This window comes from Epinephelus lanceolatus, chromosome 4, assembly GCF_041903045.1.
Source record: "Epinephelus lanceolatus isolate andai-2023 chromosome 4, ASM4190304v1, whole genome shotgun sequence".
NCBI classification, from domain to species: Eukaryota; Metazoa; Chordata; class Actinopteri; order Perciformes; family Serranidae; genus Epinephelus; species Epinephelus lanceolatus.
Genome location: NC_135737.1, coordinates 1659432 through 1675000, shown reverse-complemented (window position 1 = coordinate 1675000; position 15569 = coordinate 1659432). Strand labels below are relative to the sequence as shown.

General features: G+C 39.7%; 1 protein-coding gene across 5 annotated transcripts in view; it reads right to left on the bottom strand.

The window, feature by feature from the left end:
- Nucleotides 1-15569, bottom strand: part of nf1a (neurofibromin 1a) — a 286700-nt gene that overhangs the window by 83081 nt on the left and 188050 nt on the right. For all 5 annotated transcript variants that reach the window (XM_033632269.2, XM_033632273.2, XM_033632270.2 and 2 more), the window contains 4 exons: nucleotides 8438-8596; nucleotides 2188-2285; nucleotides 1219-1365; nucleotides 949-1095 (listed from right to left, as the gene is read on the bottom strand). In XM_033632269.2, coding sequence (XP_033488160.1) covers nucleotides 949-1095; nucleotides 1219-1365; nucleotides 2188-2285; nucleotides 8438-8596 — 551 coding nt within the window. The remainder of the gene's footprint in view (nucleotides 1-948; nucleotides 1096-1218; nucleotides 1366-2187; nucleotides 2286-8437; nucleotides 8597-15569) is intronic.

The following is a 15569-nucleotide window of genomic DNA, read 5'->3' as shown; positions in this document are numbered from 1 at the left end:
ATGTAAATACCTGGAAATAAAAGCTGAAATGTTGATCTCTTGTCTCATATTCATCTTTTGAAGTCAAACCCAAATGTTTTCAGTCTACAACAAAAGTAAACGAATTGGACTCACTGTTCCAATACTTTTGGAGGGCACTGTATATATATATATATATATATATATATATACACAATGGTTATCAGCCAAATGAGTTGTTACATATCGGCATGTCGGATATCGGCAAAAAAATCCAGCATATCAAGTTTTTCCTTTATCACAAGGAGTGATGAAGTTTGATACAAAAAGGCTACAGGAAACGACCTTGAATTAATTTTGTATCAGTGAGGTTCTGATACTCTGGCGACCTGTCCAGGGTGTACCCTGCCTCTTGCCCAATGTCAGCTTGGATAGGCTCCAGCCAACCAGCGACCCTGTATCAGGATAAGCAGTCACAGACAATGAATAAGCGAATGAATGAATTTTGCATTTGTTATTTGGTCAAAATGAAATAAAAAAGCTCGATGTAGTATCACAATATGATAGACTGCTGCCCCTGCTGCTGCAACAGAGGAAAAAGGGACAGCAGAGGAAAGAAAAGATCTCTGCAATCTCACTGAGATTAAGAACCACACCCACAACCCTTTAAGCAACTGATGAAGCAGGAGGAGAGGCGAGGTTCACAAAGTGCACACAAATACATTCCAATCAAAAGAAGTCATAATGGCTGAGTAGGTTGAGCATTCAACCTATATTATTTACTGAATGGCATGACCACTACACACACTGTGGAGACACATTTCACCCTCAGGAACAATAAAGTTTAAAATGAAATATAACAGCTGCAGAATGTGACTGAGAATATGAGACAAAGCAGACAGTCACTGGCTCGTATCAGGAAATGTAATGGAGGAGCTCCAAAAACAAATTCATGATGAGACTTATGTTACAGCCTGGTAGGAATGCTACCTGGTCATGAACTCCTCAAACTTGGAGCTGGTCAGGTTAAGACTGGACCAGTGAGTGTCAGCCACAGGTTTGTGTTCAGGAGGTCCCAGGTAGGCCAGCAGGGTGGCCATCTTGTCAAAAGGTCGCCTGCCTACAGCCTTGTGGTCCCTGGAAATTACATCAGAATGAATCATTTCATAAAACTGATTAAGTGGTACAGAGTATGTTTATTATTAAGATCATACAGCAGAACACACCAGTGTTGTACTTCATCAAATCATCTCTCCTGACCTGTTACTGGAGAGGTACTGGCCGATCCTCTCCTGGTTGTTCCACAGCAAGCGGTGGAGGGCCAGCACATTACCGTCACTAATAAAGGACAGACTGTGGTTGACCGAGTCACTAGGAGGAGAGTCAGATGCTATGTCCAAGAAAAACCTGTTGTGGAGATAACAGAGTACAGACAGAGGAAAATCAGCAGGCACTACACAACTGTAGTTAAAGATACTCTGGGCTTTGTGCACCATTGGCGCTGAAGAGCAATGTTGTCAATAGAGGGGTCTCTCTTCATTATATCCAACGTTCTACCACAAATAGTCAACAGAACACTTTAAAGAACAGTTGGATGAAAAGCAGCTGTTGTAAAGCATTCTAACTTGTGACCTTACAGGCAAAGTCACAAGTGGTGTGAGAACACCAAAATAACCTGCTTAACCTTCATGAAACTGTCAAAAGGAAATTACAAGTATGAAACAACCCACAAAAGCGGTTGCTCCGAAGTAGGTCATGGTTTCAGCAGCTTGTTCATGGCTCAGCCTGCTGCTGTTTCAGACAGCTTCTGTTCCAAACCAACAACAACCATACTCACCGTGCCACTGCAAAATGTAGCCTAATCATGGAAAGAATGTTCAGATGACAAAAATAAACATGCAGCTGAATACTGTTCATTCAGGTTGGCAGATTTTAATAACTTTAAAGTAGTTTAAGTGTGCACTCTTCAGCTGTGTTATCTAAGCAAATGGAGTTATCAAATCAGGAGTCAGTATTAGCAAATATTTAAAATTAAATGACTTGGCTCAGGATCAGGGGCAAAAACACTTGATAGGGACATCCCTTGTCACAGGTCCATTCCTCTGAAGCCATGACAACCTCTAACTTCAACCCTTTGAGAGGCCTGCAGCTGTAGTCTGAACCACAGCAATGCTTCTCATCAAACTAGTTTGGATATTTTTTTTAAACAAGATGAGGGGAGTGTCTTACCTTCTGGCTGAATCAAAGTTGCTCTTGACAAAGTCATTGAAAGGCCTCATGTGTTCTTCTTTTGTAAACAGGACATGGTTTGCAATGCTCTGCAGAATCTGAAGGATAAGACAGGAATACACAACATGCATACCAAAAACAATACTAACTGCTAGTGTAAGCAGCTCTGCAATGCAGTAACTGACAAAATTTACCATAGAAGACATTTGACTTTAACCACAGCACTGTGGACAACTGATAAAAGGATGTTCATTATATTTTTCTATTGTATTTTTGCTAGAAGTAGAACAGCAATCCCACTTAGAAATTGCAGTGTGGTGGAGGAAGCACAATGCCAACTCTACAGAACTGGGCTACCAGATACCCAACATTACCAGTTTGATCTGTCCCAGTGCTGTTGTAACCTCAGTGCTGAGCTGAGTTTCAGAGAAGGAAAGTCTTTGACATGCAACTTTTTTTCACTTGCTTCTGTGGTTTGAGGAAGGCCAGAATAAAACTGGGGCCTAAGTTTCATTTCATGTTAAACAAGCTGTACACCACTCTGTACTCTGAATTGTATGTCTGATGAAGTCACTTCTTGAACTGCCTCCATAGTTAACAGAATGTGCTGCCATTTTTTTCACACTAATTTTCAACAAGCCTGAATCCACATTGAAGCATGAAATGTAACCTGCAGCTCAAACGTTGAAGCGCTTATATTACCATAATAACTGCACTTCAAGGGTAGGACTATTGCTACAACAGTTGTGTGGTAGCATTAATGAGGTTTGGAGAAGGAGTCTTTTTTTCCTACACATAATACTGATCAGTATGTAAGCACAAAGATGATCTTAACACACAGTCACAGGATTGGGCAGGGATTTTTCCCAGGAAACCAAAAAAAGATTCAGGCAACAATTCCTGAGAAATATTGTGATCTAACTTCCAAGCCCTCAGCCCAATAGTACACAAAGCCTAGGGTTTAGTTTAAACACTACTGAATGGTGACAGTGGATTTAATGGTGACATTATTCCATATGGCCTACTGTGTCAAAATGATAAAAAATGAACAAGCACGTTAGTCTAGCATTAGAGATAGGTTCCCATGTACCCACATGGCATTTTTTTGTAACCTTGTTTTTTAAGCACCCTAAGTCTAGTTGAAAATTTGTTTTGTTGCCAAGGTCAACTCATAGCTCATGGGGTTTATTTGGTGGCCATCTTGAATTGATGTCCACACTAATGGCGGAAAACGCAGATTTTCATAACTCCTCAACCAGACAAAGACAAATTAACTGACTTTTTCATATAACTTTGACACCAGGAATCAAATGGAAATGTCATTGACATGCTACAACCACTCTTTATTGGTTAAAAAACAGACAAATGACACACTTTAGGCATATCTTACTATATAAGGACGAAAACTCTGTGTGTCTGTGGGTGTGTCTGTGTATGTGTCTGTTCCATGTTTTTCTCCTCACTGACTTGGTCAATCCATGTGAAATTTGGCACAATGGTAGAGGGTAATAGGAGGATGCAGATGAAGCAATATTACATCAACTGGCCATAGGGGGGGCCCTATAGCAACCGACTGAAATTGCAAACTTTGAATGGGCATATCTATTGCCCCGCAGGACTTGACGCTAACTTTTTTTCCCAAGGAGCACATGTGCTCCTAAGTTGAAAAAGTAAGGAGCGCACAAAGAACTTTAGGGGCACAATGTAAATTGATCAAATAATGTGTTTTCCGTAATAAACGTGATGCAAATAGACATTTACAAGCAAAATTATTTAATGAATTTGTATACAAAATGTACAGAAAGGTAAAATCGTCAAGTTTTGAAAAAGTATTGCAATTTAATTTTGTATTTAATGTTATTATCTTATATATATTATCTTTGCAATATGATTATCTTATATAATGTTATTACTATCATAAAACATTCTCCAGGTCCTGCAGGACTTATTTCCACCCTGCCCAGCAGCGATACTGTGGCGAACGGTCCCTAACTGCGGGGAGAACGGAACAGGCTTCCCCGGAGGTCCGCCGCTTTTCCCTGTCCCTTTTCTCCGCCACACTTTGACTTATTTCCACCCTGCCGACAGTGGGACTTATATTCCTTGTGCCGACAGTGGCTTGGAAAACCGCCCATACCCGTGTCACACGGGGAAGAGGGAAGGCGGCTGGAGTTCCTCCAACATTTGCGGTGAGATTATCATTTTTTTAAGGGCGCTAGAGAGCTAATTTCTTATCTAGGCCTAACAGACATCAATTTTTACTAAACTTGGTAGATATGTAGAACAGGATGCCTCAAGGTGACTGGAGAAATTTAACTCTAATTGGCAACTGGATGGCACTGTAACAACAGAAAAATGCTTGAAAATGGCTAACATGTGAACGATCACTGCGGCTCCCCCTGTGGCCGAATGTTTTGTTTTTTTTTCTAATTTTTGGCATGACTAAGTCATGGTATGGTATGCTGTACGTAATCACGGAAACTGTCTGACATTCTGTCTGTCAGTCAGTCAGTCATTCTACCAGTGCGCCCCACTTTTAAGTCAATACAACATATAAACTATAACTATAACTATCTGCCTTTCAACGTGCTACCTCAACTACACGTAATAATATCACGACTGGGTATGAAAGGGGCATCCTCAAAAGGCTCAGTTGTTCAAAAGCAAGGACAGCTTGATGTTCAGCACTTTGTGCAAAATTGCGAAGGCAAACAGTCCAACAGTTTAAGAATGTTCCTTAATGCACAATTGCAGGGAATTTAAGGCTTACACCATCTACAGTCTATAATATCATCAAAAGATTGAGGGAATCTGAGGAAATGACTCCATGTAAAGGGTAAGGGTAAAAACCAACACTGGGAATATATGTGACCTTTGACCTCCCAGACAACACTGCATTAAAAACCAACATGACTGTAAAAGGCATATTACTACATGGGCTCAGGAACACTTATGAAAAAAACGCTGTCAGTAAACAGTTCATCACTGCATCTACAAATGCAAGACTCTATCATGCAAAGTAAAAGCTATATATCAACAACATCCAGAAACACTGCCGACTTCTCTGGGCCCAAGCTCATCAGAGATGGACTGAAACAAAGTGGAAAAGTGTGCTCTGGTCTGACCAGTCCATCATGGATGTTGTGTCCTTGGGGCTAAAGAGGAAAAGCATCCAGACTATCACTAGCTCAAAGTTCAAAGCCAAAAGAGTGCAGGTACTAGACTGACCTGCCTGCAGTCCAGACCTGTCTCCTACTGAACATGTGGGGAACATTATGAAGCACAAAATACAACAACTAAAACCTCGGACTGCTGAGCAACTGAAGTCATATATCAAGCAAGAATAAGAAAGAATTTCACTTTTAAAACTTCAGTAGTAAGTGCTGTCAGCTCCAAATCACCTGAGAGTTGTTAAAAGAAAAGGTGTTAGGCATCAAATACAGAGTGAGTGTATATTTATAACAATCATCAAGTTCATCAGTGTGAACATGAAATACAGTACTGTATTAAGTATCATTTGCAAATCATTGCATTCTGATCCTTTTTACTGCCTCCCAACTTTTTTAGAATTGGGGTTGTAAATTAGGTGCAACTAGTTTTAAGTATCATTTTAATTGTGGATAAATAACAGAAGGTGTCGGGTAAGGGTAGCTTTACCTCACGCACAGGTGTAAGGGCTTGTTAAGGTCCACATACAGTACAGGCCAAAAGTTTGGACACACCTTCTCATTCAATGCGTTTTCTTTATTTTCATGACTATTTACATTGTAGATTCTCACTGAAGGCATCAAAACTATGAATGAACACATGTGGAGTTATGTACTTAACAAAAAAAGGTGAAATAACTGAAAACATGTTTTATATTCTAGTTTCTTCAAAATAGCCACCCTTTGCTCTGATTACTGCTTTGCACACTCTTGGCATTCTCTCCATGAGCTTCAAGAGGTAGTCACCTGAAATGGTTTCCACTTCACAGGTGTGCCTTATCAGGGTTAATTAGTGGAATTTTTTGCTTTATCAATGGGGTTGGGACCATCAGTTGTGTTGTGTAGAAGTCAGGTTAATACACAGCCGACAGCCCTATTGGACAACTGTTAAAATTCATATTATGGCAAGAACCAGTCAGCTAACTAAAGAAAAACGAGTGGCCATCATTACTTTAAGAAATGAAGGTCAGTCAGTCCGGAAAATTGCAAAAACTTTAAATGTGTCCCCAAGTGGAGTCGCAAAAACCATCAAGCGCTACAACGAAACTGGCACACATGAGGACCGACCCAGGAAAGGAAGACCAAGAGTCACCTCTGCTTCTGAGGATAAGTTCATCTGAGTCACCAGCCTCAGAAATTGCAAGTTAACAGCAGCTCAGATCAGAGACCAGATGAATGCCACACAGAGTTCTAGCAGCAGACCCATCTCTAGAACAACTGTTAAGAGGAGACTGCGCGAATCAGGCCTTCATGGTCAAATAGCTGCTAGGAAACCACTGCTAAGGAGAGGCAACAAGCAGAAGAGATTTGTTTGGGCCAAGAAACACAAGGAATGGACATTAGACCAGTGGAAATCTGTGCTTTGGTCTGATGAGTCCAAATTTGAGATCTTTGGTTCCAACCGCCGTGTCTTTGTGAGACGCAGAAAAGGTGAACGGATGGATTCCACATGCCTGGTTCCCACTGTGAAGCATGGAGGAGGAGGTGTGATGGTGTGGGGGTGTTTTGCTGGTGACACTGTTGGGGATTTATTCAAAATTGAAGGCACACTGAACCAGCATGGCTACCACAGCATCCTGCAGCAACATGCCATCCCATCCGGTTTGCGTTTAGTTGGACCATCATTTATTTTTCAACAGGACAATGACCCCAAACACACCTCCAGGCTGTGTAAGGGCTATCTGACCAAGAAGGAGAGTGATGGAGTGCTGCAGCAGATGACCTGGCCTCCACAGTCACCGGACCTGAACCCAATCGAGATGGTTTGGGGTGAGCTGGACCGCAGAGTGAAGGCAAAGGGGCCAACAAGTGCTAAACACCTCTGGGAACTCCTTCAAGACTGTTGGAAAACCATTTCAGGTGACTACCTCTTGAAGCTCATGGAGAGAATGCCAAGAGTGTGCAAAGCAGTAATCAGAGCAAAGGGTGGCTATTTTGAAGAAACTAGAATATAAAACATGTTTTCAGTTATACACACACACACACACACACATATATATATATGTATATGTATATATAAATATATATAAATATATATATATAAATATATATATATATATATATATATATATATGTACATACATACATACATACATCCATCCATCATACATGCCCAGCCCTAATACAAAGCACAAGCTGATGAGTCTTCTCACACTGAAAATCACTTGCTCCAGCCTGTGGAGTTCATCTGCAGCAGGCAATATCTGGAGTATCAAGACAAAGTCTGCAAGGGTTATCTTGGCAAGAAAGTTACATTCTTGTTGTCTGTCATGTACCGCAGGCAGTTAATTTTCATACTCCTCTTTTCTGTGAAGACCAACAACTTCAAAGCATATCTAACATGAGTCACACTTAACACTCAACAGCATTATTGGCACATCAGCAGGTACCTGGTCTGGTTTAAGGTCTTCCCCATCACCCCGAAACTGACTCATCTTGGTGCACCAGACCTCATTTATTTAATAACCTTGAGACTGATATAAGATCATAAACTACTTACATTTGACTATTGCAGGAAACTACTTTGAAACAAAACAGAAAACATAGTTATGAGCCTGAAATGTGTCATTTGCCTGTTGTTGTTTTTTAACAATAAGGGTAGTTGTAGCATGTCAATGACATTTCCATTTGATTTCTGGTGTCAAAGTTATATGAAAAAGTCGGTTCATCTGTCTTTGTATGTTGTCTGGTTCAGGAGTTATGAAAATCTGCGTTTTCCGCCATTAGTGTGGACATCAATTCAAGATGGCTGCCAAACGAACCCCACGGGCCATCAGTTGACCTTGACAACAAGACAAATTCTTAAATCAACACCATTAGGGTCCCAAAAAACAAGGTTACAAAAAAACTGCTACACAGGTACATGGGAACTGATTTCTCCTGCTAGACTACATGGCTTGGATTTGTTTACACATTTTCATACCTTTGACTATTTTTTTCAACACAATCACACAATAGTATGGCTTAATTTTCAGTTTCAAAAGCCTCACTAAGTTTCCCTCTAGTCAGCTGCATCACAAAACCATCCAATCCACCAGCCTTACCTTGGACATGAGTTTGAGACCCCGTTCTATCCTGGGGAGGGGCTTCTTGTCCAAGATGCCTGCCTCATAGGGAGATACAATAGCTGGGTTGACAAAGCGCAGAAACATGGCGCTGCCCACTGCACCAATGCTGTTCTGTGGGAAACGCTGACTCACAACCTGTGACAAGATGATGGAGATGGAGGGAACAAGGGAAGACAACGGAAGGGGGAACAAAGGGGAAATGTGGAACAGAAGAGAAAGGTTTGAGCAAAGGAAAGAAAATATATTGAAATGGATTTCAGTACATTTAAGAGCAAAGGAGGGAATAATGACAAGAACAAAATATACATGTATCAATGTGAGAAACAGAGGAGAGTGGGATAAGCCACAGGACGTGGTCAAAATAGTAAAAGATGTCAGGTTCAGAAGGAGGGACAGTGGTGGAAGACATATGAAGAGAGACTTAGAAACAATCAATCATTTTGGGCTGTAACAAGAGCTAGAAAGGTTCTTACTACAGTTACAGCCCAAGACAGACAAGAAAATAAGAGCAAGACAAGGAACCCAACAGTCTCCTCTCTGCACGTGAAGAATGAAAACTGGAAGTAATCAGAAAAAAAGAGAAAAAAAAAAAAGAGAAGGATGAGAGATGTTAAGCCATGAGTTGTGGTCCAAACAAGCACAACCTCATTACATCTTACTTTAAAGCCAGGCATGACTGTGTGTGATATATTCCAGTGGGTTGCAGATTAAAGTCAGGGTTCCAGAATCAGATGCTAACCGTTCAGTCAGTCCCTCAAGCTCCAAATCAGTTAATAAACTGAAGCATGTTTGCAGACAAACAGTAGTTCTTGGAATATTGGAATATCTGTGTTTTCAGGGGTTTCCACACTTTGTATTAGGAGGGATCATTAGCAGAAATGATCAGATCTGGAGTAAGAGCCAGACCTCGCTAATGTTTATTATTATCCATTGTTCCTCAACTATCTATTGAGAAGATGGAGGCTGGACAGTAGAAGTGTCCATTCATGACTGATTCCAGTTTATTACAACTTCAGGCTTACTTTTGTAGTTTTAGTCAACATTCATATCAGTGAAAAAACATTACACTCACCAAGTGATTTTTATACACTGCAGCAACACCAAGTTGCTGACAAAAAAAGCCTGATGGGTGAGTAGAGATCAGCAATCCGATGACGGTGATCACACAGGGTGGAAACAAAACTTCAGGTTACTCCAACCTCTTTAGAAGAGAATGTAAAATTATGACCCAAACTGCATGTTGTAAACATCAATCACAGTTAACACAGCAAACCCTGCTCCAGCTTAAACCTACTGTACCCACTGTGGATGGGTACTGCGTTTACCTCACTATTAGACTCCACTGGCTTCAGTCAGAGTGTACATAAACCCACTCACCCTCGATCTAGTTCTGACATATGGAATTGAAATTGATAACCTAACAGTCTTTCCACAGAATCCCTCACTATCAGATCATTATTTGATTACTTTTGATTTCTTTTTACTCGATTACACACCACTCAGCAACAGTTACTATACTACATGTTTATCAGATAGTGCTGTCGCAAAATTTAAGGAAATGATTCCTCCGTCGTTGAATTTAATACCATGTCCTTCAGTAACAGAGGTCTCCCGTACTGACTTGATCATCTTGTCGATAGCGCTGTAGGCTCGCTGCGAACAACACTCGACTCTGTAGCACCTCTTAAAAAGAAGTTAAGAAAGCAAAGAAAGTTCGCTCCTTGGTATAACTCTGAAACCCGTAAGTTACAACAAATATCGCAAAAATTTGAAAGGAATTGGCGATTAACCAAACTGGAAGAATCTCATTTAGTCTGGGCAGACAGTCTCAAAACGTATAAGAGGGGCCTCTGCAATGCCAGAGCAAACTATTACTCAGCTTTAATAGAAGACAATAAGAACAACCCCAGGTTTCTTTTCAGCACTGTAGCCAGGCTGACTGAGAGTCACAGCTCTATTGAGCCTTGTATTCCTTTAGCCCTTAGCAGTTATGATTTTATGAGCTTCTTTAATTACAAAATTCTAACTATTAGAGGCAAAATTCATAATCTCCTGTCCTCAGATAGTATCTATCTGCCCTCAAACACAGCTGTAAGACCTAATATATATTTAGATTGCTTCTCCCCGATTTCTCCTAAACAATTGACCGCAGTGATTTCTTCATCTAAATCATCAACGTGACCCCATCCCAACTAGGCTACTTAAGGAAGTCTTACCTTTAGTTAACACTCATTTATTAGACATGATCAATATATCTTTATTAACAGGCTATGTACCACAGTCTTTTAAGGTTGCTGTAATTAAACCTCTTCTAAAAAAAGCCCACCCTGGATCCAGAGGTGTTAGCCAACTATAGACCAATATCTAGTCTTCCCTTTCTTTCAAAGATCCTTGAGAAAGTCAGTCGCAGACCAGCTGTGTGATTTTCTCCAAGATAACAATTTACTTGAAGAATTTCAGTCAGGATTTAAAGTGCATCATAGCACTGAGACAGCACTAGTTGAAATTATAAATTATCTTTTGATTGCTTCAGACAAAGGACTTGTCTCTGTACTTGTTTTACTAGATCTTAGTGCGGCATTTGACACAACTGACCATCAAATTCTGCTGCAGAGACTGGAACATTTAATTGGCCTAAAAGTTTCTGCACTAAGCTGGTTTAAATCTTATTTATCTGATCATTTTCAGTTTGTTAATGTTCACAATGAATCATCCTTATGTACTAAAATTTGTTATGGAGTTCCACAAGATTCTGTGCTCGGACCAATTCTATTTACTTTATATATGCTTCCTTTAGGTAACATCATTAGAAATCACTCTGTAAATTTCAACTGTTATGCAGATGATATGCAATTGTATTTATCGATGAAGCCAGAAGAAACTAATCAATTAACTAAACTTCATAATTGCGTTAAAGACATAAAAACCTGGATGAGCACAAATTTCCTTATGTTAAATTCAGACAAAACTGAAGTTATTGTTCTTGGCCCCAAACAACTCAGAGACTATCTGAAGACATAGTTGTCACTAACTCGGCTTCTTCTCCAGAGCCTTTGTGCTCCACTGTCTCGCAGGTTAACTTATATCGCAGTGGTGCCTGGACAGTGTGACGTGTGTGGTTGTGCTGCTGCCGTGGTCCTGCCAGATGCTTCCTGCTGCTGCTGTTATCATTAGTCATCATATCATTAGTTACTTCTACTGTTATTATACACATATGATTATTGCCACATATGTATACTATCAGATATTAATATATACTTTCAACATATTGTACTAAAATAGCCTGTAATATTAATTATATTATTACTTTCATTATTGCTGTTGTAAGCTACTGTCATTACCATCTGTCCTGCATCTCTCTCTGTCTCCCTTTCTGTCTCATTGTGTCATATGGATTACTGTTCATTTATCATGTTGATCTGTTCTGTACGACATCTATTGCACATGTGTCTGTCCTGGAAGAGGGATCCCTCCTCAGTTGCTCTTCCTGATGTTTCTACCATTTTTCCCCCCCTGTTACAGCCATTTTTTGGGGGAGTTTTTCCTTATCCGCTGTGAGGGTCCTAAGGACAGAGGGATGTCGTATGCTGTAAAGCCCTGTGAGGCAAATTGTGATTTGTGATATTGGGCTTTATAAATAAATTTGATTGACTGAATTGATTGAAGTCAACAGGCTTATATTTGGGACAGGTGTCTATATGGAGGTGCCTTTCATTCCTTTTATGCAAAACTTTTGCTCAGCAAAGATGGGATACACTATTAATTTGTTTATTTAAACTACTATGAACACTACTAAAATTGGGCTTGTTTTAACATATCAATAACAAATCATTAATTTAATCTAGCTCCGACACACATGGCATCAGAGAGAGGGAGCCTTCTGACACTGAAAAGTGGTGCTGGGTAAGTATGTTGAGTGCCATAATCCTCGAGCGTAATCCTTTAACTTTATCCTGTTAAAACAATATTCACAATTTGGATTATTCTTATGAAAAACCCCTTTGATTCTTTCGATCAGTGGACCTTTACGGACTAAAGGAATATGAAAAAATTACCAGGTAATCAAGGAATGGACACATATTCTGACTTTGTGACCGCTTTAGAGGAATTGAGTCACCATTTTTAATTCATCATGCCAGTAGATCTGAATGAATTACAGTCCTCTCTGGTGCTCATGGTTTCAGTAAATTGAACTGAGCAATTGTATAGTAGAGAATCTAACTTAGCTAATGATGTGTAGCATCTCCATATTCAATTTAAATAGCCAAGAAGCTGATTTTATGCATCCAAAGAATTTAAATAAAAATTAACTACTTGGCAACAAGACCAGGCGTCTCATTGAGACAAGCCTTTATTTGTCAAAATGTATAATCATACCGGGCTTGTAAAAGGGACTGGGCGTTTAACTGGGACTAGGCTGTTAATTGAAGTTTTACGGTAATCACATCATGACTGATATAATTATTCATTGATCAGACATGTCTAAAGCTTCATATTGATTTTTACAATTCAGACTGCTATGACAGTATGTGTAATAAACACATGAGTGACCTGCTGTAACAGACTGACAGATGTCTGCAGTGTGATAAAAATAGTAGGCATGTGAAGGTTTGATTCTGAGCTGAGTGGGACCTGGCGCTGTATAAAACTCAAATGTGAGGGCAGAAACTGCTGTCCAAAGAAATGACTGACAGGCATGAAAGCGGCAACTTGAGATAATCCTTACTGAGCCAGAGTTTGAGTTGCCTCTTTCTGGAAGTAAACACCTAGAGTTTTCCTCATCTCAAGGTTAACTAACCCAGAGTTTTCACTAAATCCACCCTCTGAAACAGGGCTCTGAACACTATTACTGCCCTGTTGGACTTGTAGCAATGTCACTACATTACCAGATCTCACCAATCTTGCCAATCAATCACCTCACAGAGATGACGGCCAAAACCACAAGAATAAGACCCATGATGTAATAAATTGCAATTATTCTTTAATACAAGGTTTAGAAAGCTTGAAAGTAAAGAAATAAAATGTGCTGCCATCTAATCTGTACAGTAAGTAATATTTACATTGGTTACAACAAAGGCACATCACTGTGGCCACTGTTTGACTACAAAAGCTTCTCAAAACTGACTCTGCTTGTCCTCTGTCCACTTGTATATACTTAGTATGCTCCTAACAGTCATTGTGTCACTTAATGTGGTCATTTTTGTGTCAGTTTAGGATAGTTTAAGTGAGGCTATGCTGTAAGAAAATGAAGACGAAGAAGCACATCAGAACGAGTTGTATCCACTAAAGGGAATACTGGCATTAACCCACACAAGACATGCTATATCTACAAGCATGAGCACACACCCTCATGCATTCACTGTTCAACAGACCAGACATCTACCTATTTTATCACATTTTCAGTTACATAAACTAGTCCTGGACATTGTTGTTTTCTCTAGTATTTGGCCCACTGCATGACATACATTACTATGAGTCAATTAAAGTGGGCTAAGTAGACGAATTCAAGGCGTAGAACAGCTTTTACTAATATCAGGTCAATAACAGTCAAAGACCTCAGAAGTTTTGTAGGTATTTGGTCATAAACATGTTGATGATGGTGCTAGATGAAAAGCCAAGGGATCACGTTATTAAAATTCATCCTGTCAGGGGACTTTGAATGTATCCACCAAATTTTATGGCACCGAATATCTACTTAAAATGTTGCAAATTTCTCCTTTAGGTTGTACATGTCAGTCAAGTGCTGCTATGATGCAGTTTAAGGAGACCTGTGTGAGACTTGAGGTGCACTGAGTAGCACAACTGTATGGGTATTTTACAGCCAAAATCAAACAGTACTGCTTTTAGAACATTTCCATTGTGAACATAGGGGGAAATCATGAATCACTTCAAGATCCAAAAGGAAATATTTACAGCTAAGCTATGACTTAAATACTAAGAGTAAACAGAACAGCTTGATACAAAAATGAGGCCTTAAGGAAAGAATTGGACACATAACTGACTTCATGACAGTTCTGACTGCAAACCTGACTCTTGACATTATCCATGACTTCCATGGTCTCAAACTCATCTCCTGCTGCCTCTAACCTCAATATTTCACATGACTTAACGATTGACATCATCACTAACAGCTTCAGCTTCAACCTGTAGTCAGCTCAAATAAAGAACAAATAAAGTTAATCTGTCCAGAGTATGGACTATATTCCTGAAAGACTTTAATGTCCTCTGTGTCAAAAACTACCATCTCCTTGGCAATATATATAAAAACCATCACCGTACACTTCAGCTGTTTCTATTATGGACTGCCAGTTTTATTTCTGTAATTCTGGTAACCGCTTTTTTATCTTTGGCTGTGAGTGTAAACCCGTTGGCAGCTCCTCTTTCCACCACACGTCACCTGCAGCTGGTATTTATCACTTTTGTTTTCATGGTAAGACTAGAATTACTGCCTCACAGTTGTATGCTTCTACAAACCAGTCAAGCGGCAGTAAGTTTATGTCCATGCCTGTCCAGATTCATGTAGCCACGACAACTGACAATATTTCAAATATAGATGTTGCTGAAAAGAGGCTACATATACTCAAGCGTGGATGCTTTACACACATCCTCAACCCAGCAGCACAGAAGATCTTCCGTGTTATGCAAAAGTTTGGGCACCCCAGGACTCCAGACTAACTGTTTTTTAGTAGGAGCACTGTAGCCCTTAACTGAAAATTTTAGGAGCACAAGCAGAAAATTTAGGGGCACACCTTAAATCGTCCTGCAATGCAATTATTCACATTTTTGTCCATTTTACCTGTATCATAAACTACATGTGGTCTACAGTATATTAACATTGGACGTTTTTAATTATTTAAGTATTTAGCATCACAAAAACGTGTCGTCAGTGAGATGTGAGGATTCTTGAAATAACATCGGTACAGATGTGATGCCCTGACTACATCTGACTGATCTTTAATGAAAGTTGTTGTCTTGTATGTTTTTCCTCTGAAAGTATTAACCCTATACTCAGACACAATTTATTTAGCCTATGTAGTTGAGGTGACAGGTCTGCTCAGCTGTTTTGCAGCAGCAAACTGATATGATGTTGATTTATATGAGAATTCAT